The sequence below is a fragment of the Heloderma suspectum genome, chromosome 1 (genome assembly GCF_057233095.1).
Source record: "Heloderma suspectum isolate Gila_16-S chromosome 1, 16-S_ref, whole genome shotgun sequence".
NCBI classification, from domain to species: Eukaryota; Metazoa; Chordata; class Lepidosauria; order Squamata; family Helodermatidae; genus Heloderma; species Heloderma suspectum.
The window spans coordinates 391,283,918-391,305,497 of record NC_139458.1 but is presented as its reverse complement, the minus strand read 5'-3'; the positions used below and the strand labels follow the sequence as shown (position 1 = coordinate 391,305,497).

Below are 21,580 nucleotides of genomic sequence, written 5' to 3'. Positions count from 1 at the left end.
CTGTTTGTACAGGCATAGGCTTTGCTTGCCAAACCAACACAGTCAGAGAAACTCAGACAAACCAGAGAGCCAAATCACAGCAGCATATCCCACAGGAGTATGGATGATGTCCATAGTACCCGGAACCGGCTTCAGCCTCATTGCACTTTCTGCTGATGGCAGCCTATGACAAAATGATCAAGGCTGCCATCTTGATTACTGAGCAGTTTATAAACATAACGTATGGTTCTGATACATGGCATTGTCTCACCTGGGTCTAACTACCCAGAATATTAATCTAACACAGAATTGGTGGGGGAAATATCCATTAATATTGGCTGGAGCTGTACTTCTGCTATTATTGACTCATTATTGACTCAATATTGACTAGGAGCTGGGAGATCTGAGTTCTAGTCCCCACTCGGCCATGGAAGCTCACTGGGTGACTTTGGGCCAGTCACAGACTCTCAGCCCAACCCACCTCACAGGGTTGTTGTTGTGAGGATAAAATGGAGAGGAGGAGGATAATGTAAGCCGCCTTGGGTTCCTTGCAGAGGGGAAAAAAGGTGGGGTATAAATGCAATAAATAAATAAATAAATAAATAAATAAATAAATAATTCCTGGTGTACGTGTGGGCTCTTGGGAAATAGTATTAAGGCATAAAATATTAGCCACTAATGTTGCTTGCTGAAAATCACACTTTTTTCCATTATATAATTTTTTAAATTTTGTTTCCCAATACAGTCATTCATGACATTCTTCAACTTCACACACATATAGTACATCTATAGTTGCTAAATCACCTAAATTCCAGTAACTGATAAATGGTTTCCAACTCTTTTGGAAAGTCTGGACAGACTTTCTTCCCTTCCATAGCAACGTATAACTTGTTATTTCATTCATCACCATGGTAGTACAAATCTTTTTCCATTGGACCAGAAACGGTATGCATGCTTATCACCAAGCTTCTGCTAAGAGGATCCTTATTCCTTGCAGCTGTTAACATATAACCCACCATCAGCTGAAAATCACACTTGAGGGCAGTGTGACAATCAGGACTCACAGGCGCTGCTTAGGGATGCGTGAACTCATACCACCTCTGCCTGACCTTGCTACCGGGCAGTCCACGGACACCTGGTGAGTGGTGCGCAGGCTCTTGCCCCCTCACCAAGCTGCCATTTTGTGTAAAAATGGCAACTCAGCCTTTTACAGAAAGGCTGATTTTTCTCAAATTGGGTCCATAAAGATCCCATTTACACAAAATCACAGGCATAAATGGCCTAAATAGACCATTTTGTGTAAATGGGCTCTTTGTAGCAGCCATTTGCGCAAAACCGGCCTTTCTGTGAAAGGCCGAGCCACCATTTTTACACACAATGGTAGCTTGGTGAGGGAGTGAGGATCCCCACGTTTGCCCGACAAAGTGTGCACCAAGTTAGGCAAGCATGGGGAGCTGTGGACTGGTGTCCAGGGGGCCAAGCCAGCAAGAAATGGCCAAATTTCAAGCCCCAGCTGGATGCCTGCGACATCCCTAGTGCTACCTAAGGTTGCCACGTTTTAACATAGCTAAATATGGACAGTCTGTCATTAGTGGGGCAAAACAAGTATGATACCTAGAGGCTTTGACCAGGTGACCTACATGCCCTCTAAGTCTGCTAACCAGGTGCTAACTGTTGATTTTATTTATTTAAAACATTTGTATACTGCTCCACATCTACACAGATTCCAGAGCAGTGAACAACAAGAGATAAAATGAACAAAAGATAAGAATGAAACATGATACTAAAATTATTCTTTAAAAAACAGAGTGCCAATCAAACTGGGGCTGGTTAACCAAGGAAGGCTTCCTGAAAAAGAGCTGTTTTCAGGAGGTGCCAAAAACAACCTAGTGTTGGTGCCTGCCTGACCTTCAGAGGCAGGGAATTCCATAGGAAGGGAGCCACCATATTGAAGGCCCTTCTGAGGGTGGACTCCAATCCTGCCATGGGTCCATGTGGCACCACCAGGAACATCCTCTGATGATCTCAGTGACTGGGCAGGTTAGTAAGGGAGAAAGCACTCTTTCAGGTATCCTGGTCCCAAGTTGTTTAGGGCTTTGTACACTAATATCAAAACCTTAAACCTCATGGCTGATGGGCAGCTTCAAGGCCTCTGCTGGTCTTACGGTTCTTTAAGCTGGGCCTGGATTAGGTAGTCCTTCAAGGATGCGTTTAAATAGAGGGCTATCCTCTGTAAAGTACCCTACAATCAGTTTAGGCCCTAGCCGCTAGGGGATTATGAAGAAATAATCAACAGTCTCTTTCCCTTACACTGAGCAACCAAAGACAGCCTTGCCAGTTGCCACTGCTCTTGGTATCTGGGCTTAAAGATCAAAGATTGCAGGACAAAACAGGCTGAAGGCCTAGCACCTCTTTTTGTAGAAATTATCCCCTGGTAAGTTCCAATCCCCCCAAATCTTTAGACCACTTGTGAACTCTCCACCCTCAGTGTAAGCAGAAGCTGACAAAATGGAAAGAGGAGAGAGAACGTACAGCATGTCAGTAATAAATGAATCCAGACAGGGCGTCTCTGCTGGTAGGAACTGCTCTCTCAAGGGAAGCACTAGGTCATTATCTATTTCCTTTTGTGCAGATGAAATTTACTGAACATGCTGTTCATTGAACAGTTGCTCAGAAGGGCGCCTCTTAAAACAGCCAATGACTCCAACCTTGATGTGTAAATGGTTTGCAGTCTAGTTTGAGGCAGCAGGACCTTTGAAGCCATATGTGTGTGTGCATGTATGTGTGTATGTGGGGTTGCAGCATTGCTTTCAAGGAACGTTAACAGGTACAGAAACTGACCTCAATAGGTGCTAGATTTTTGTTACGGGCAGGTGTGTTTCATTCTTCCATGATAATATGTTATGTATATGCAGCCATTGCTAAGAAGTGAAAGCAGAGCAAAGCCAAGCCACTCCAAATCCCCACTCAGCCATTCAGTGACCTTGAGCCATTACCATATCTCAGCCTGGTCTGCTTCACAGGGTTGTTGTGAGAATAAAATGGGAAAGAACCAAGTATACTATCTTGAGCTCCTTGGAGGAAGGGTGAGGGAAAATATAACAAATAAAATGTTGTGTGATGCCATGTAATGTGTAGAATGACTCTTTAACTTATGTTTTGTATGGAAAGTCTCATTCATCTTTTCCTTGTATCCTTATGTTTCCAAACCAAAACAGGAGGAAGACTGTATGTTGAAACACATTGGGTTTATTTGGTATTGGTTATTTTTGGTATGGTTAGGCCTTTATAACACAACAGCATTGTATTCTCTCTTACTGGTTTGATTGTATGATTCCTTACAGCACAATAACATTGTATTCTTTCTTATTGTTTTTATATTTTAAATAAAATTATATATATTACTACATAGATAAAAAACGTTATTAGATTTTGTTCTATTTATATTTATTATCACCAGTAAGCTCAGCCCTGTTGTTTTGTCGCTATCCTTATGTTTTTCCACCAGAGGGTGCTAAATTCATAGTAAATGGTGGCAAATCCCTGTGTTCATTTATAGCTGCTTCTACTTTATATATTAGTGATGGATCTAGGAAGCTGCTGGTGCCACTGCCAACATATAGACGAGGTCTACAACTTTTAATTGATCAACCAGTTAGATTAATCCATTAAGGCTGCAATCCTACACATGCTTATCTGGGAGTAAGCTCCATTGAACTCAATTAAACTTACTTCTGAGTAGGTCTGCATAGGCTAGACCTGTAAAAATGAATCAACTAAAAAGGTATCCTTGATTAACCCTTAACAGGTTTTGGTTTTAAAATATATATTAAAGTAAAAATATTACGTAAAACTGTAGATGGTGAAGCACCATCTTAAAAGAGACATTGCCCATGTGGGGGTGGATAGGGTGCCCTGCATGACACATGCACACTTCATTTTCAAACACAGTATGCTTGTTGTTTTGTAACTATTGTTGGGAAGGATGGGGGGCTGTAGCCCCACACATCTGGAAGGCACCAGATTGGGGAGGGTTAGGATAAGCTGATCCTTGGCTTGATGCAGCAGGGCTCTACTTATGTTCTTCAGCTTGTGGTTTTTGGCTGCAGTGCTGTGCCACTGAAAACTTCTCATTCCACCCTTACTTTTCTCATAAAAAACAATTGGGAATAAGAGCACAGTGTAAATGCTCCAGTTCCATGGCATTGCTTGCCATGGAACTGGAGCATGAGTAATTTTCATCAGATGATACACACCTTGTGTGTACTACTTCTGCTTATATGACAGATAGAATCATAGGGCTGGAAGGGGCCTACAAGACCATCGCGTCCAACCCCCTGCTCAGTGCAGGAAGCCTGATTCCCAGGCGGTCTCCCATCCAAGTACTAACCAGGGCTGACCCTGCTTAGCTTCTGAGATCAGACGAGATCAGGCACATTCAGGATAACATAACACTTACATATAACATGCTTAAAGTTTAATTATGAACATGACACTTTATAACATTATACATGTTGCAAATGCATGTTACACAGAGAAGTGTAGATGCCACTGATGCTGTTCCCACACCTCCCTGGTAATATGTTGTTTAACCCTCCCTCCCCCATGCTCTCTCCTCAAAACACATAGACTGGACATCTGGTCTTAGAAGAATATATATGTTGGGGGTACGCTTTGGAAATTCATTTGTGAACAGAAACTTTGACTGTGGCAAGTCAGGAACAACATTGCTGCTATATTTAATAAGTCTGAACTATTGCAAATAAAGAGATAGCACCTCTGAAACATGGCTGAATGCTTTGCTCCTGCATAACTAGGATGTCTGCTTCAAATATAACTCTTTTGTATGCATTTGTTCTAATTGCACAATAATGTATTTGAGTTATGTAGGAGATTAAATATTTATTTATTTAAACCACTTTTAAACCACCCAATAATCCTAGTTTGCTAGGTAGTGTACAATACATTAAAAATAAAATACAAACTCTAAAACAATGAGTGAAAGCAACACATAATAAAAACCAAGATAAAGCCAGCAGCAAATAACGAAAACTCTACAGTGCATAAAACCAAAGTAAAACCAGCAACAAAAGTGCAATGATCTAAAATAACTGAAAACAGTTCTTAACATGCCTGGGAGAATAAAAAGGTCTTCATCTGATGCCAAAAAGACCATAACGTAGGTGAAAGGTGAGCCTCTCTGAGGAGAGCATTCCATAAACTGAGTGCCACTACTGAAAAGGCCCTCTCCTTAGTAACCACCCACCTCATGTCATTTGCTGGGGACACATGGAGAAAGGCCTGAGATGATGAATGTAGTGTCCAGGCAGGTAAAATTGGGAGAAGACACTTCTTCAGGTAACCTGGCCCCAAGCCATTTAGGGCTTTAAAGGTTAAAACGAGAAGTTTGAATTCGGCCTGGAAATGGACTTGCACAGCCAGTGCAAATGGCAAAGTGCTGGCATAATATGTTCAAATTGGACAGTCCCAGTTGTTGTCGATGATGATGTCAATCATCATAATTGTCATCATCATTATCGTCAATATTTCTACACCTCTTCTCATTTACACAAGTCCTGCAGCGGTTTACAAAAGAATACAATAAATACAGTACAATAAATAGTACCATATTAGAGACTGATTCAAGGACAGGTCATGGCTGGGGGAAAGCCAAGAACCTTTGGCTCAGTACAGTTTTCAGTATGGTTACATTGTACCACTGCCAGCTGCTATGTACTATATGTGTCACTATATGCTATGTACTATGAATGTCACTATAGAAGCCACAGAGCAGATGAAAGTTAGAACTCAGCTACCCTGCAGACCTTGCTGGTCAACTGCATGTTGCATCTTTCGCTCAGCACTGATTCCTTGCAGTGGTGCAGTGGAGCCGGGGCTCACTGGGATGTCATGCTGGGATCTTTTCGTTAGCAGGGATGCTGATGTCAACTGTCACCCCTTCCCCACCTGCCCCACCCCTCTCAGACTTCCCTGTTCCCTCTGAGCTTAGCTGCAATCCTCACAATAGTTGGGGGAAGTGAATTTTCCCAGCAACAATATATTGTTTTCTGTAGTACTGCAAAGTATTTTGGAGTGGCTTGGTCTTGAGTGGGCAATTAGGACCCATTAGGACCCATTAGCTTTACAAAATGCTACTCCTGGTGGAGATGAAACCTGCTAGAACGGTTTGTTGATATGGACCAACACAGCTGCCTGAATGTCTGGACTCTCCTTGAGGGCGTGGCTATGGGGACTGTCATGATGAACTTCTGCACTTCAAAATTGTACCCATTCATTTCATTTATAGTTAGTTTTCCAATCAATGAGATAGTTTTGGAACACAGACATTGGCGGTGTTCTATTAGTACTGGAGCAATTGCTGGAAAGTGCATAAAGTAGCATTGGATATTATGCTTAGGGTTGTTGGCTTCCACTGTAGAAACAAGGTATGGGCAGGATTTTGAGAATCCCCCAATCAAAACACTTATAGAAGGGAACACCAAATTAAACAGATCTGGCCTTCATTTTTTAATCTTGTTTTTGGAGGGGGTACAAAAAATGGTTAATGCATCAACATTTTTTGAAGACATGATAAATACACTGCAATAAGGATATTCTCACACCCAGATAATATATATTTCTCTATATACTATTAATATAAAATAAGTTTATCCAGGTTCTCTGTCTTCCCCACCCCTCTCAAGTCACAGTAGAAGTTCAGCATATACAGAGCAACAAGGACTGTAATCTCACCTCAGGCGCCAACAAAATGATGGGGTGCATAAGAGGCATAATTTGCAATGAAGGAGAGGAACAGCAGCAGGAAATAGCTTGGCCCAGACTCATCGATGAGGATGAGGTTCAAAATAATTATTGTAGAGACAAATTGGATGTGAATGTTGGGGGAGGGGAAAGACTGTGACCAGGCTCTCCCTCTTTCTTTGCACTGTTATTTGCAATGCATACAAACCCCACTGAACCATTCTCAGACTTATGTCACAGAAGCCCAGGAGCACTTGTAATCTGGCATTCTGTTAGCTAGAAAAAGATTAAAGGCTTTACGTTTGTATCCAAGTTTTCCAAAGCCTTGAAAGGGTGTTCTAATGTGGCATTACGGAAGTTTGAGGGCTCTTTACATGACACAGTGATCGCCCCAAGAATCTCCTGCCCTTTGTTCCATTTTTAAATAGATTGCAGATAAGGAGCTATCAAATTACCCCGTTGTCTTCTGCTTCAGTTCCCTCTGTCAAAAGAGTAAAAGCAGCAAGAAGATGAGCGAGATCAATGAAAGGTAATGGATGACTCTGCTATGGGGGAGAAGGAGGGGGGAAGGGGTGGGGAAAAAGGAAGCACGTGAAAAAGGGAGTAATTGTGATCCTGCATTTAAAATGGAAGCAGAAAGCCTAGTTTTAAATGCAGAATTTTAGGCTGGTGTAGAGATGCCCTAGGAGTAATTTCTAAGCTAACACAGATCGATGATTGACCCCATGATAACAGGAGTTATCTGGAGGGCACCAGATTAAAGAAGGAATTAAAAAAGACATGGCAGACAGGAGGACTGAATGGGAATTGCACTGCTCCACAAATATGCTTAAGATTCAGGTGAAAGTTTTAAGCACCAGCCTCCACCAGAGGTGTTTTTCATCTAAAGTTTTGTCTTGGGATCCATCAGTGATTACAGTGCTTACCTAAAGCGTGAGGAACAAATCAAATGAGAATTTCAAATAGCACTTGACTGAACAATAACAGAAACTTTCCACACCCATATCGATAGATCATAGCCAACTTCACTCCCTCAATTCCTGTCATCACTCCCATCTTATCAACATGTAAGGAAGGCTGTTACCAAAGAAGAGTTAATTGCATACCATCATGAAAAGGTAACGGAATTCATTTTTGCATCAGGTTCCTCTTCACTCCTGAAAATTGCTATAAGCCAAAAGGTGAGCTCACATCTCAGAAGGTACAACTTAGGTATATTCACTTTACTTTCCTCTCCCACTTCCCAAATTCCTTTCTGGTGGCCTCTCAGGACCAAAATAGACATTACTTTAAAATAATGTATGTCTAGCAGCTACATCTTTTTTTTCCCCATTTTTACTCAAAAGTAGGTGCAGGACCCTGATCCAGATTGGGACCCTAGCATAGGGGGAAGGGGGCTTTTAAGATACAAATCAGGTCCCTGCACCTACCCTGAAGACAGAGCTGTTAGACACACATTTAAAGTCATGTCTGTTTGGGCCCTCACCCTGCTAACTTCCTCTTAGATGGAGGGATGAGGTGAAATGGAAGCTCATTGGGAAGCTCATGACCTTCCAACTTGACTTTGATAAGATGATTAGCCAAAGCAAACTCCTCCTCATCCAGCATCCCATCCCTATCAATATCACACAGTTTCCAAATCTTGCCCAACACTGTGTTAGGCAGCTTGGACCTCACCAACTCCTTCTTGGCATTAGCACCGGTTATTTTCCCATCGACAGGTGACAATGTGTAGAAGATCTCATCATACATGGGCTTATCCCTGGCCACCACCCAATCTGCATCATCAATTCCTTCTCCTGCTCCTTCGCCATAGCCATGCCCAAAGGGACCATGCAGGGTGCCTTCAAAGGCTCCTCCTTTCACCATCTGGACAGGCCTCTGGGACTCCTCCTGGCGTACCAGTACCATGAGCTGTGCAATGTCATAGGCCAACATATCCTCTACAGTATCCAGCAACTTGTTCTTTATAGGTTGGAACTTGCTGAAATCTTGAGCCTGCAGCTGCTCCTGAAAGACACATGGCAGACAGAACAGGGTGTGAATTTTGTTACCATCCAACATAAGAGAGGTGGCCACACCAACAATCCAGGAGTCTGGATCCACTGCCATTTTGCAGCTATGAGTTTCAACTTGGCCGCAAGCCCCCCAAATATAGTCAGTTCACACAAAAGGCCCAGTTACCAAATCGAAGCCACAGCTCTGGTTCAGCTCCAGATTCTGGCCCTGGGCAAGAGGTGTAAGAAGACACTCTCTTGCCTACACTGTGCACAGCTTGTCATAAGTAGTTGTTCTTTTCAGGGTATTCCTGGGACTGTGTACACTCAATTCTCTGTGAAAGTAACCCAGGTTCCATGTGATTTTTACAAGTAACTTAAATGCATCGAGATTCCTAAGAATCTAAATTCTGTGCTTTTACCATATCATGTGGCTTTCCCTGTAGAATCTTGGCATACATGCAGCTCTGGAATCTTGTTATACATACAGCTAGTTTGTACACATGGGTATTATGGAATCCACGTTTGCAGCAGAAAAGGGATGCATTGTTGCCGATTCCTGAAACCTTTGTCCCCACCTCTACTATCCATTTGCTAGCTTGAAAACTAGCCTCATCCAAGCCATTCCTTACGGATGAACTTTCTGAGACGTAAGAGTATTTTCATTGTCCTAAATGATAAGCTCTTTGTATCTGTTCCACACAAACAGACAGAGCTGGAAAATTACTTTATCAAAGTAGCAACTAGAAACAGGCATAGTTAGATCAGATTTACTCTGGTTTTGACTGAATCCTGAATCTGGAACTGAATCAGGCTGCAAACTTCTGCAAACTTCCAGGAAGATTAGTGCAGCATATTTATCAAAGGGAAGTGTTCATATTTGGGGTGGGGGAGTGATTTGCTTTCCTTTTTTTTTTGGCAATTTGTATGAAAACGGCTTTGTCATAGAGGTGTCCCTAGGCAATAAACTGGCAAAATTTCAGAAGAATGTGTGCAGGGGCTAGAGAGTTCTGAAAGAAAAAAACAGTTTAAGACATACGCTCTCTGCTTCGTTGGCACTAACGTCACAGAAAGTGCAAGAGGGCAGGGGTGGATAATGGATATGAAGCATACAGTGGCAGAGGCAGGAGGACTTGAACATCCACCATTTTTCAGCAAGCACCCAATGCTATTCCCTCCCAGGTCCCACACATTCAACCAAAACTCATTTAAGATTCCTGCTCTAGGGAGACAGGACTAGCAAGGAGCACTCAGCATTGGGTCAGTCCTGTTCAACATTACTTCCCCAAAGGACTGGGATTGGGGAGTCCTGGTAAAGCCATTCACTGTGATCAGAAGCTAGAGCTGAGTCTCAAAACTACAGCTTGCTGGGCCACTTTTGTCATAAGCTTCACCCATGTGGCATGCTATGATGATACAGATCCTATTACTCTACCCACTAGGACAGCCTTTCCTAACTTGATGCCCTCCAGATGTTTTGGACTTCAATACCCATCAGCCCAAGCCAGCATAGCAAATGGCCAGGGAAGATGGCAGTTCTAGTCCAAAATATCTGTGTGTGGGGGGACCAGGTTGGAGAAGGCTCCACTATGGCATGTGCATGCAAAGCATCCATATTTAATAGCCCTGAATTAAAGATAAAGGGTCTTAGAAAACACCTGTTCCCATATGAAGCTGCTTGACCTTTAAGATCAGCAGCAAAGCCCTACTACGTGTTCCATCCATTTGTGAGGCCAAACAGGTGGGCACAAGAGACAAAGGGTTTTTTTAGTTGTGGTGCTAAGATTATGGAACTTCCCGTCAGTGGAGATCTGCCAGGTCCCCTCTTTATTTGCTTTCAGATGATTATTGAAGACCTTTCTGTTCCAGTTAGCTTTCAAAAGTACGACTTATGTTTTAATATCTAGCTGCTGACCTTGGGTTTTTACTGTTTTAACATTCTGGCTATTTTAACTGCCTGATTTTGTATTTTGCATTATTTATTGGTATTTATTTTGTGCTAATTTTTAATTTTTATTCTGTTGCAATGTTTATTGGGTAGCCTCCAACAGTGTCTCAGCACTAGCACTAATGACATTGTGCTAGTGTAAACCAATGCTTTCACAACATAACTAGCACTTGCTAGTGCAATGGGGAAAAGTGGCTATTGATGTAGCCGCAAGAAAGGGGGCGATTTTTTGCCACTGCACCACTGAATGATCTTGTCTGATCTTGGAAGCTAAGCAGGGTTAGCACTGGTTAGTACTTGGATGGGAGACCACCTGGGAATTAGGCTTCCTGCATTGAGCAGGGGGTTGGACTCGATGGTCTTGTAGGCCCCTTCCAACCCTATGATTCTATGATCTCCTCAAAGTTCTATGTAACTCTGCTTAGAGTTCCTTTTTTAGAAGAGAGTAAGAGTATCATTCTAAAGAGTATTACTCTGAACTATTGCTCTCCCTTGCATTGCTTCTCATCTCGTGCATCTGACAAAGTTTCTCATCCATGAAAACTTATGCCACATTGCTTGTGGCATAAGTTTGTGTTATAAGCTTGTGTTAGTCTTTAATATGTCACAAGATACTGATATTTTTACTACAACAGATTAACCTATTAACCTACCACCCTGGTAGTTAGATTTCCCCTTATCACAGTAACCTGAATTGAAAATGAGGATCTCTTCTGGGACACAGCATTCCTTCTAGACCAGAATGTTCTAGTAGAGACAGCAGCAGAGTTCAGCTTATTCAGTGCAAATGAAACAGAGCAGTTTCTACCATCGCTGTTCTCAGATTCTCTATTGTTTCTGGCACTTACTTGCATCTTTTTCAGATTAGGAAAGTCTCCTGGTGAAATCTGATGCTCCTGTTCGATCCGCCCATATATCTCTCCCAAATTGTTCACGAGTTCTCTCTTCTTATTGTCTTTGCCAAATACTGATGGCATTTCCTTCTTCAGTGAGCTAATGATGTAAGCATGGACCTAGGAGTATCATACAGGATGTTATAAGTTTTTTTTTAAGAATATCAATGGGATCATCACAACATTGCTAGCATATAATGCTCATGTATGCCCACATCTAGATATCCTTCTCATTTTCCTCTCCATTTTAAAAAGAATTATTCTCCATTCTTACTGCATTTTACAGTTACAATTAAAAATAGCTTTTTACAGTTTTTAACTCATTAATTTATAACAGTAGATCTAATGGTAGATACAAACTATAATGATAGTTTGGGTTGAGAGACTGTGATACGTCCAAAGCCACCCAGGAAGCTTTATGGCTCAACAACGATTTTGAAACGAAGAGTTGCAAGACACCAGCTCTGTCACTAGTCAGCTTTAAAAAAATCAACCCAACACAAATAACAAAACCGACCCCATTATGTCTAACAGAGAGCCAGCATGACATAGTGGATAATGTCAGAGGTGGGTGGGGTATCCTGGATTCAAATCTCAACTCAGCTGTCAAGATCACTGGGTTGCCTTGAACAGTCATACTTTCTCAGATCCTGAATGTGAAGGAAATCCATCCACCTAGTAAAATCCTCAGGTGATTTTATTTGACTGAACAGTGCTGGCTCCAGGTCTCGGAGGGCCCTTGGGAAAGACACCCTCTATAGGCCCTCTCCCTCAGTGAGTCGACCTTCTCAACACCATTGTCACCAGCTGCTGATGCTCCTCATCCTCTTTCTTATCACTGCTACCACCTGTTTGCCGGAGAGGTAGAGAGCCAGTGAGCAAGGAGGCCGTGGCATCTGCCTCTCTTCCTTTTCAATACCAGTGTTTTCTGGGCCAGAGCAAGAGGCAGGTGAACAAGCAGTTTGCAACGGTGAAGAGGAAGAGCAAATCCAGGGGGCTTTTGTTAGCGGGCCTTTGGCAGGTATTCAGCCATGTCTATCCTTGACACTGCCCCTGAGAATGAAAGAACATCCTGTCTTCCTTTGTGGCACTTCCCAATGCCTTACAGAGAGGTAAACTGGCCCCAAGGTCATAGACAGTTCCTACTGAGGCACTTGAGATTTCTCATTTTCCAACCCAATATTACCATAAGAGAATAAGAAGAGTCCCACTGGATCAGACCAGAGGCCTGTTAGCTCAGCATCCAGTTTCTCACAGCGGCCAAGCAGATGTCTATAGGGATCATCAACAATCTGGGATGACTGTTGGGGCAGCCCCTGCCCCACCTTCCCTGGGGCTGCTTAAGACCTGTGTGCCCTGAGGGAAGGCAGAAGAGCCATCCGCTCCCGAAGAGGCCTCCAAGTGCCTACTGAGGGAAGGATATTTGTTAGAGGCTGTTGTGTGTGCATGTGGGAGGTAACATTTGTTTGCTTGTTTCTATATTTAGAAATTGTAAACCACCTTGGGTATCTTGGCAGAAAGGCGTATAGAAATGTATCAAACAGATAAATGTATTTATTTATTTTATTAAATTCCTTAATCGCCCATCTGGCTAGTCACCCAGCTACTCTGGGCGATGCACAATAATACTACAGTTTAAAACAATAAAATTCTACATTAGAACACCATATTTCTGAAAATACCCTAACCCACCCCAAATACCTGCCTGAACGACCACATTTTTCATGTGTGGCGGAAGCTCATTAAATGAATTAATAAGCCAAATCTGATCTTCATTCACACATGGGATCCCTTTTTATTGGTTGCTACTACAATATTATTATAAGCACGGTTACAAGAGAAGACCCATGACTAATGCCAACACCGACACACTTGTGCTGGACTCCGCATGCCATGTATTGATTGATATCTCCTTTCATCAAGTCTAACCCGGACACAATGGCCTGGTTCACATGCCACAACAACCCAGGCTTTTTTTTTTTAATGCTGGGTTGTTGTGAGCGAAGCAGGAGTGAGAGAGTCTGCTGGTTTCTGCCACCTGATTATTAAGCATGACAGGAGAACCAGGTTAACAATTAAGTTGTTAAGCATGACAGGAGAACCAGGATTTCTGGGTCACTGGGGGAGTGACAATCCAGAAATCCCAGTTCACACATCATGCTTAACAACCCAGGGATGGATTCCCATTCCTGGGTTATTTTGCTCCTCTTGCTTGCAGTGGGAGTAATCGTGTAGCACAAACCAACATGCCTGCTTTCTCCTGTTTCGCTCGTAACGACCCTGTGTTTTAAAAAACCCTGGGTTGTTGTGGCATGTGAACTGGTTCAGCACCTTGGATGTAGCTGCAGTTTAACTAGAAATCTATATTCACCTATGTGGCCTATTTTGTCATCCATGTTTGCACAATAGTGACACATAGCCAATTTAAAGATTAGGATTACATTATGCTTTGGGACATATTCCTTCCATCTGTTAATTTCTCCATGACTGGGCCTGGCCTATTATGTAGGGGGGTGGGGGGAAACTCCTTTTATGTCTTACTAGTGTAAAGCCTGTGTCACTATGGGTGCTGGTAGTCTGAGAATGATTGGATGAAAATATGTTTGGCCATTTCCCTTTAGTCTGGAACAACTTTCAGGGGACTTTTCCTTCTTTCCCTCCTTCTTCCCTTCAGTGAGCGCCCCAATAATATGACCTCTTCCCACTTCATTAAAGCAAGCCTCTCCCCACCATAGCAAATGGGGTCTTCCAACCCACCTCCCTCCCTCTCATTCACCCACACAATTAGCCTCCCTCCTTCCAGTAAGAACCCCCTCCCATTACGTGAAAGCACAGACAGACCCAGCCCTTCTCTGTTGCAGAGAAAGGGGGTGTTCCAAGCCCCCACCCCCACCTTCACCAGGGCTTGGAACACCCCCTTTCTCTGCAACAGAGAAGGGCTGGGTCTGTCTGTGCTTTCACGTAATGGGAGGGGGTTCTTACTGGAAGGAGGGAGGCTAATTGTGTGGGTGAATGAGAGGGAGGGAGGTGGGTTGGAAGACCCCATTTGCTATGAGATGAGGTGAGATGGGGTGGTGGAGAGAAGAAAAACGCTGCCTTTCTCTCGCCTGCCCTGAGCCACAGCCATCCAATATGGCTTTGGTCTTGTACCCTGGCCACTCTCCTCCCCACACAAATAAACAAACCCCACCTGTGTGCAGGGTATCATGAGAGGAACAGTAGCAGCCCCTCCCTCCTCAGTCACTGATTCGGACCATTCAAAACAATACAATCCGAGGGTGGGGGAGTGTGGCTGTTCCCCTAGCAACTGCTCTAAGGCCTAGCAGTGCCCCATGAAGCCTGTCTGTGAAGCAAAATGAATAAAAACAAACCCAAACTGAAACAAGCAAAGTGGGAGGATGCAGGTAATGGAGGTTGGAAACTCTTGATGTCAGATCAGGTGCTGTTTGGCGCAGAGCAAATAAACATACTTTTTTGCTATTAAAGCTTGAGCTTTGAAGTTTTCAGAAGTTTCAAAATTTTCTGAATGTCTACACTGCTCAAGTTTCAGTTTTTTTTTTTTTTAATGAGCTAAATTGGTCTGGTAGACATCTACTAATGAGCATTACACTACCATATTCTTATACAGATTACCAAACTACCTTCAGAAAAGAAAACAAACCTGGGCCTGCCACTCACCTTGGCTAGCCGTGCCCGTTTAATGAGATCGTTGAGTTTCCGAAGGGCTGCATTGCGGGGCAAGCTTTGGATGTCTCTGAAGAGATCCTGCTCCTCTGCCTCGAAGAGCTTGCGATTATCTGGGATGAGCAATGGGTGGGACCAGAAGGAACCAATGTAGACCCTGATCACCTCAGGTGTGTTGACAATCTTCCCCAGAGACCACATGAGGGCACCATAAACCCTCATAAGTTGCTGGGTCTCAATCTGGTCGGCTTTGTTGAGTACCACCCTCATTTTATCCTCATGGTTTTTCAGTGCTTTGATGACCTGTGAGAATTCATCTGAGATGTCTAGCTTGTGGGCATCAAAGAGGAGAATGATACGGTCCACCCGCTCAGCAAACCACTCTAGGACAGCAGCAAAGTCATAGCCTATTGGGAAAGAAGAGAAAGGCTCCTCATAAAAACAGAGACAATGCCATATGACAGGCTTCCTCTAACCTGGTGCCCTCCAGAAGTGTTGGACTACAACTCCCAGCAACCAGCCAGCTGGGAGTTGTAGTCCAACACATCTGAAAGGTGCCAGGTTGGAGAAAGCTGCCATATAGGATATATTCATAGCTGTTCCAGAAACCAAAGCTATTAAACAACAAGCATGCCACTGTATCTTGGGTGAATAAGATGAGTGCTCTGTTGAATCACTGAAGAATTTATTCCTGTTTCTGCTGCTGCTGGGGTGCTACATGTTATAAAGAGCTATAATGAATTTTATCAAATGAGCAGTGGATCCACAACTCACAATTCAAAACTACAGCTGAAATACCACCCCCCACCAGCCCTTACCAAATCTTCAAAGTTATCCTGACTTTTGTAGGGATGGCGGAGAATTTCTCCCCGAAACTTCGGGGGGCCGAGCACCAACGTGTTCAGCCCCCCGAACAAGTTTCGGGGAGAAATCCTCCGCACCCCCCCCGGGACGGGACTTACCTTCCCTGAATGACCCTCCCGGCGGCGGGTCCGGCTGGCGGTTCGTCCGGTGTTCGAGCGGGGCGGGAGCGGCAGCCGGTCTTTCGACTGGCTGCCGCCCCCGCCATTGCAATCAAAGAAAAAAAAAAAACCCGTCCCCTGATAGGCTACGTGACGATTCACGTAGCCTATCACGGCTAGATTTGCAAAGTCAGCCGTGATAGGCTACGTGAATCGTCACGTAGCCTATCACGGGTGACTTTAAAAAAAAAAAAGTGTGTACGGATAATGGCGGCCCCCATAGGGAGCCGCCATTCCCTTTCCTTATTTGGTCGCTGTAGTCTACGTAAATCTTTACGTAGACTACGGCGAAAATAAGGGCAACGCAAGGCAAATATTTTCTGTGTGCAAAAATTTTATATTCACCATCAGGATTCACCATCTGAAGTTATCTGACATGTAGCCATTAGTGCAGCCTTCCCCAACTTGGTGCCCTTCAGATGTTTTGGACTACAACTCCCAGCACTCCATTGGCAGTGATGGCTGGGGTTGATGGGAGTTGAAGTCCAAAACACCTGGAGGACACCAGGGTGGGGAAGTCTGTATTAGTGCATTGCAGCTGACATGCAGTAGCAGTCAGTCCCTCACATGCAGCACTCTGGGTTTCAGTCAGAACTCAGAACTGTCCACGGTGCTGAACCCATTTTGAAACCTAGAGTGGATTCACTGCCCCACTGACATAGGAGCTTCCAGCCTCCACTGGCATTTAGTATATCTTATCTTTCTTTTGCATCAATATCTGAATTACATCTAATGATTTTGCACAACTCCCAGCTCCCCATCTGGATAGGGATGTCAGAGAATTCCGCCACGGATCTCGGTGAGGCCAAATGCCAGAAATCCGTGGCAGAACGAAGGCCCCCGCCCCCCGCCCCCCCACCCTGCGAAATGGGCCCAGAACGGAGCACCTACCTGCTGTTGTCCACGCTGACTTGCGAATGGCAGCCGCATCTGCGGCCGCCATTTGCTTCTTCCATATAGCCGTGATAGGCTACGTAAATACTTACGTAGCCTATCACGGCTAACGCAGGGACGCCATTTGCATCTCTGCGGAAGCCGTGATAGGCTACGTAAGTATTTACGTAGCCTATCATGGCTTAACTAAGGGAATGCAAATGGTGGCAGCTATGGCGGCTGCCATTTGTGTCCCCCTTTTTTTGCCGTTTTAGCCTATGTAAATATTTACGTAGGCTATTACAGCAAAAAAAAAGGGGGGGATGCAAATGGTGGCCACTACACCATTTGCGTTCCCTTTTTCCCCCTGTAATAGCCTACGTAAATATTTATGTAGGCTAAAACGGCAAAAAAAAGGGAACGCAAATGGCAGCCGCCCTAGCCGCCGCCATTTGCGTCCACTTTTTTTTTTTTTTGCCTTGATAGGCTACGTAAATATTACGTAGCCTATCATGGCAAAATACAGGGACGCAAATGGCGGCAGCTACAGCAGCCGCCATTTGCGTCCCTGCAGGCTGCCCAGAGGCCGGATGTCCGGCTGCGGGCGGCCCTGGCCAGCGGCTCTGCAGAATCTCCACCGAGCGGAGCCGGCCGGAAAGAATTTTGGGGGCAGGGACGGAACGCCTTCCCCCCACCACAAATGTCACCCTTCGAAAAGGTAAGTGACTTTCGTACATCCCTACATCTGGACATCACTCTCCACTACGTTTAAAGCCACCTGTGCTTGGAGAACAAGCAACTTGTGAAGCACAGAGAAGGAAGTTATGTAGGAGTGCTGGTATGTACAGTACGTGCAGTTGATGGTGGGGAACAGTCTTCTACTGAGCTTTATCGGGATGCTCGGCATGGGGGCATTGCGCCCACGGTGCAAATGGATTATGCCCCAAGAGTATGCTGATACCAGCTCTATATCTGCGGGGAGGTCTGCTGCTGTAATGCAAATGTACAAAACTATTCCTGTTTTACATTACGCTACCCAAAAGGCTGCGGATAACCAAACTAATTAGGAATGTCTACTCCAGGCTAACATTCTTTCTCCAAAAGAAAAACAAAAGGACATCTTGACTAAAGCAAGCATTTCCAACGAAGAATTACACAAGTGACTTTCCACAGCGGTGCATCTGTACTGCTTTCTTAGCCAAGAGCGATGTACGTGTGTCAGACTTCCAGAACTAACATTTACATGAAGACAAAGCTGCACAGAGCACATTCCAGCTTGACACATGGCTCAAGTGCTGATTTTATACCGAAGGGGAACGGACACCAGATTCAGATCTCCTTACGTTGCTGCCTAGCGGTGTTGTAGTGGTAAAGCTGGAAGTGCAGGCCGAGCAGTTTTTTTGACTGCCCATCATGACAGTTGCCATAGCCATGCCCGCAAAGAGAGTCCAAAAATTTATGCAGCTGCATCCATCCATATCAACAAACCAGTTCTAGTGGTTTTCATCTCCACAAGGAGCAGGTTGTTTGTAAAGCTATAACGGATCTTAACTGCTCATTGAAGACCAACCTGCCACAACATACATTACATGCTTTATAACAGGGAACGAGATATGGTTGCTGGGAAAATTAATTTTCCACCAATACTATGAGAATTGTAGCTAAGCTCAGAGGGAACAGGGAAATCTGAGGGGGTGGCAGCATTTCTAGTAATAAAAAAGTGCTGGTGCTGCGTCCCTACAAACCTGAGCTCCACTACACCACTGCTGTATTAGGAGTAATTTCTGCTAAATCACTATAGCTGCATAGATGTAAAAAGTTACTGCGAAAGAACAGAATTATGCTACAAGCATCCAAATGATCTGTTCAGTATTTAAAAGAGGGTTTTTCCAGGGAATAAACTTCCCTCGCCCCCTCCTCTTGACTCACAATATTTTCTTAGTTTTGTAACCATCCAACCTATTCTTGGCCAGATGTGGGGAGTGTATGTCAGATTTCTCAATTGTTACCTAGATTTTAAAAACTTCTTCAAACAGCAGTGCTTAGAGGCCAAGCTTGTGAAGAGAACTCTTATTCTGGCATCTGCTGACAACTCAATAACCAATTTAAGATCAGGTCTGAAAAGATATTCTGGCAAGGTGGTCCAGTGCTTACAAAAACACTGCTCCTATTATTAGTTATTCCAAGTATCGACCAGTTAAGTGGTTTATATAAACTTTCCCGGACAGTGTGTATCCTCTGCTGTGGCTGATATTGACATTAACACACACTAATCAATATGTGAGTCAGCCAGCCTCACACAGGACTATCTTACATTGTGTCTTACAGGGGGAAAAGGTATGATTTCTGCAGCAGTGTGATTTTTAGCAAAGTCCTAGATTCCAAAAGTACGATCACATACACACAAAATTAATAATTTTATTGTGCTTCATACTGAAGAGAGTGAAAAGCATGAACAAACAGTGCTGCTGATAATAACCTTGGTGCGCTTATTAACAATACTTCTCCATCCTCCAACAATGGCAGGAAGCACTGCACAATTCACTTTTAGGAGATGTTCCAAGAAATTACATTCAGTGGCACGTGGCGTTTAGAAATCTGCCCCTTTCTCCAGATCAGAGCATGGAAGGCGAGAAAGCGTTAGGCACTGGTGAGGGCTACTTGGAGGACGTGAACTTTTAGATTGAATTATCCCATATCCTCTGGCTATCATCTTGGACTTCCAATTAGTACAGCTCATTACACTGTGCATTTCCAGCATCTTGTTACTTGTATGCATATTAATAAGGGATAGTTGTGCGTGCGTGCGTGTGTGCATGCATGTGTGTGTGTGACAGCAGATATGTCCAGTGGAGGCTGGTGGCTCCGATGTCAGTGGGGTGGTGAATCCGTTCTGGGTTTCAGTCAGAACCAGTCAGAATTCTAAAGGAGCTCTCCAAGATGCAAAGCACCCTGGATAGCTCATTTAGAGTTTTGACTGAAACCTGGAGTGGATTTACTGCCCCACTGACATTGGACCCACCAGCCTCCACTGGAAATGGCTATCGTAGCCATTACTTTGGGGGAAAGTTCTACATTTTGCTGCTTGCCTAGGTTTCTCTTCCTTTCTTTTGACTGCTACGATCAAAGTTCACCGTTATATAGTTCTCTGCATTGACTGCCTGTCAAAATTAAATATTTTTAATAATAGAAAGACAGAGTATACAAGTCTACACAAACAAACTAACTAACTAACTAACTGACTAACTAACCAACTAACTGACTAACTAACTAACTAACTAACTAACTAACTAACTAACTAACTAACTAACTAACAAAGGTGCTTTCATAGTCTTAACCTGCCTATTTTCTGTGATTTCCCCTTTTGTTCCTGCTTGACCTGTCTACGCTTCTGCACCTAATCTGATCTCTAGACCTTCTGAATTTTTCTGAACTTTATCCCTTTAATCGACTACTCAGTGTATTTGGAATGCCCCCCCCCCTGCCCCGCACACACCTTGCCTTGCCCTATCTCTTGTTTTCTTTAAGCCAGCCTTTCCCAACCTGGCGCCTTCTGGAAGAAGGTTTATTTATTTATTTAAAACATGTCTTGGCCACCTTTCAGGGCAGAAGCCCTCCTAAGGTGGCTTACAGCAGGGAAATACATAAAAACAGTTAAAATACTAAAAGTGATAAAACAAAAACAATAAAAACAACAGTAAAAGACAACAATAAAACCAGCAACAATGATAATGGTAGTAACAGCAACAATAGCAGTCATATCAAAAGAAGGCCATGGTAAAATAATATGTTTAAGGCCTTCTTAAAGCCTGCACTGATGGAGCATGGCAGACCTCTGATGGCAACTTGTTCCAAAGGCGTGGGGCCACTGCAGAGAAGGCCCTCTCCTGTGTGATCACCTACCTGACTGCTCTCATGGGTAGGCAAATGAGGTTGTAGTCCAACACATCTGTAGGGCTCCAGGTTAGGCGTGGCTGCTTTAAATTATATTTTTCTTCTTCTTCTTTACACTCTGTTGTGCTTCAGCCATCAACTTGACTAATTCCTAGCTCATAGATCTCAGTTTCTCACTGGTTCCAATTCCTCCTTTGGCCTTCCTTTTCTCTTGCGCACTGCAATCCATCTGGTAGAATTCTTTCTTAAGGACTGTTGCATAGTGTTTAGTATACCACAGATCAGCCTTCCCCAATCTGGTGCCTTTCAGAGGTTTTGGACTACAACACCCAGCATGCCCCAGCCAGCCAGCTGCCATAGATGATACCGAAATAAAACACCATGTTGAGTGTTTAAAAGTGTGTCTAAGTTTCACTACAGTGTACACATAGGTCTTCTGCCATTAAGAAGTCATGGTGAGCAAGTCATCTGTGACTAACTGCAATCTTGAAAAAGCCAACTTTTTCTCATTGGACTGTTCTTTCAGCA

At 43.8% G+C, this 21,580-nt stretch overlaps 1 protein-coding gene across 1 annotated transcript in view; it reads right to left on the bottom strand.

The window, feature by feature from the left end:
* Nucleotides 1–8,223: 8,223 nt before the first annotated feature.
* EHD3 (EH domain containing 3) overlaps nt 8,224–21,580 on the bottom strand; it is a 35,667-nt gene continuing 22,310 nt past the window's right edge. Inside the window, exons 4-6 of the mRNA XM_084832576.1 lie at nt 15,258–15,670; nt 11,535–11,699; nt 8,224–8,751 (exon numbers count right to left, since the gene is read on the bottom strand). Of these exons, the coding sequence (XP_084688702.1) occupies nt 8,224–8,751; nt 11,535–11,699; nt 15,258–15,670 (1,106 nt within the window). The remainder of the gene's footprint in view (nt 8,752–11,534; nt 11,700–15,257; nt 15,671–21,580) is intronic.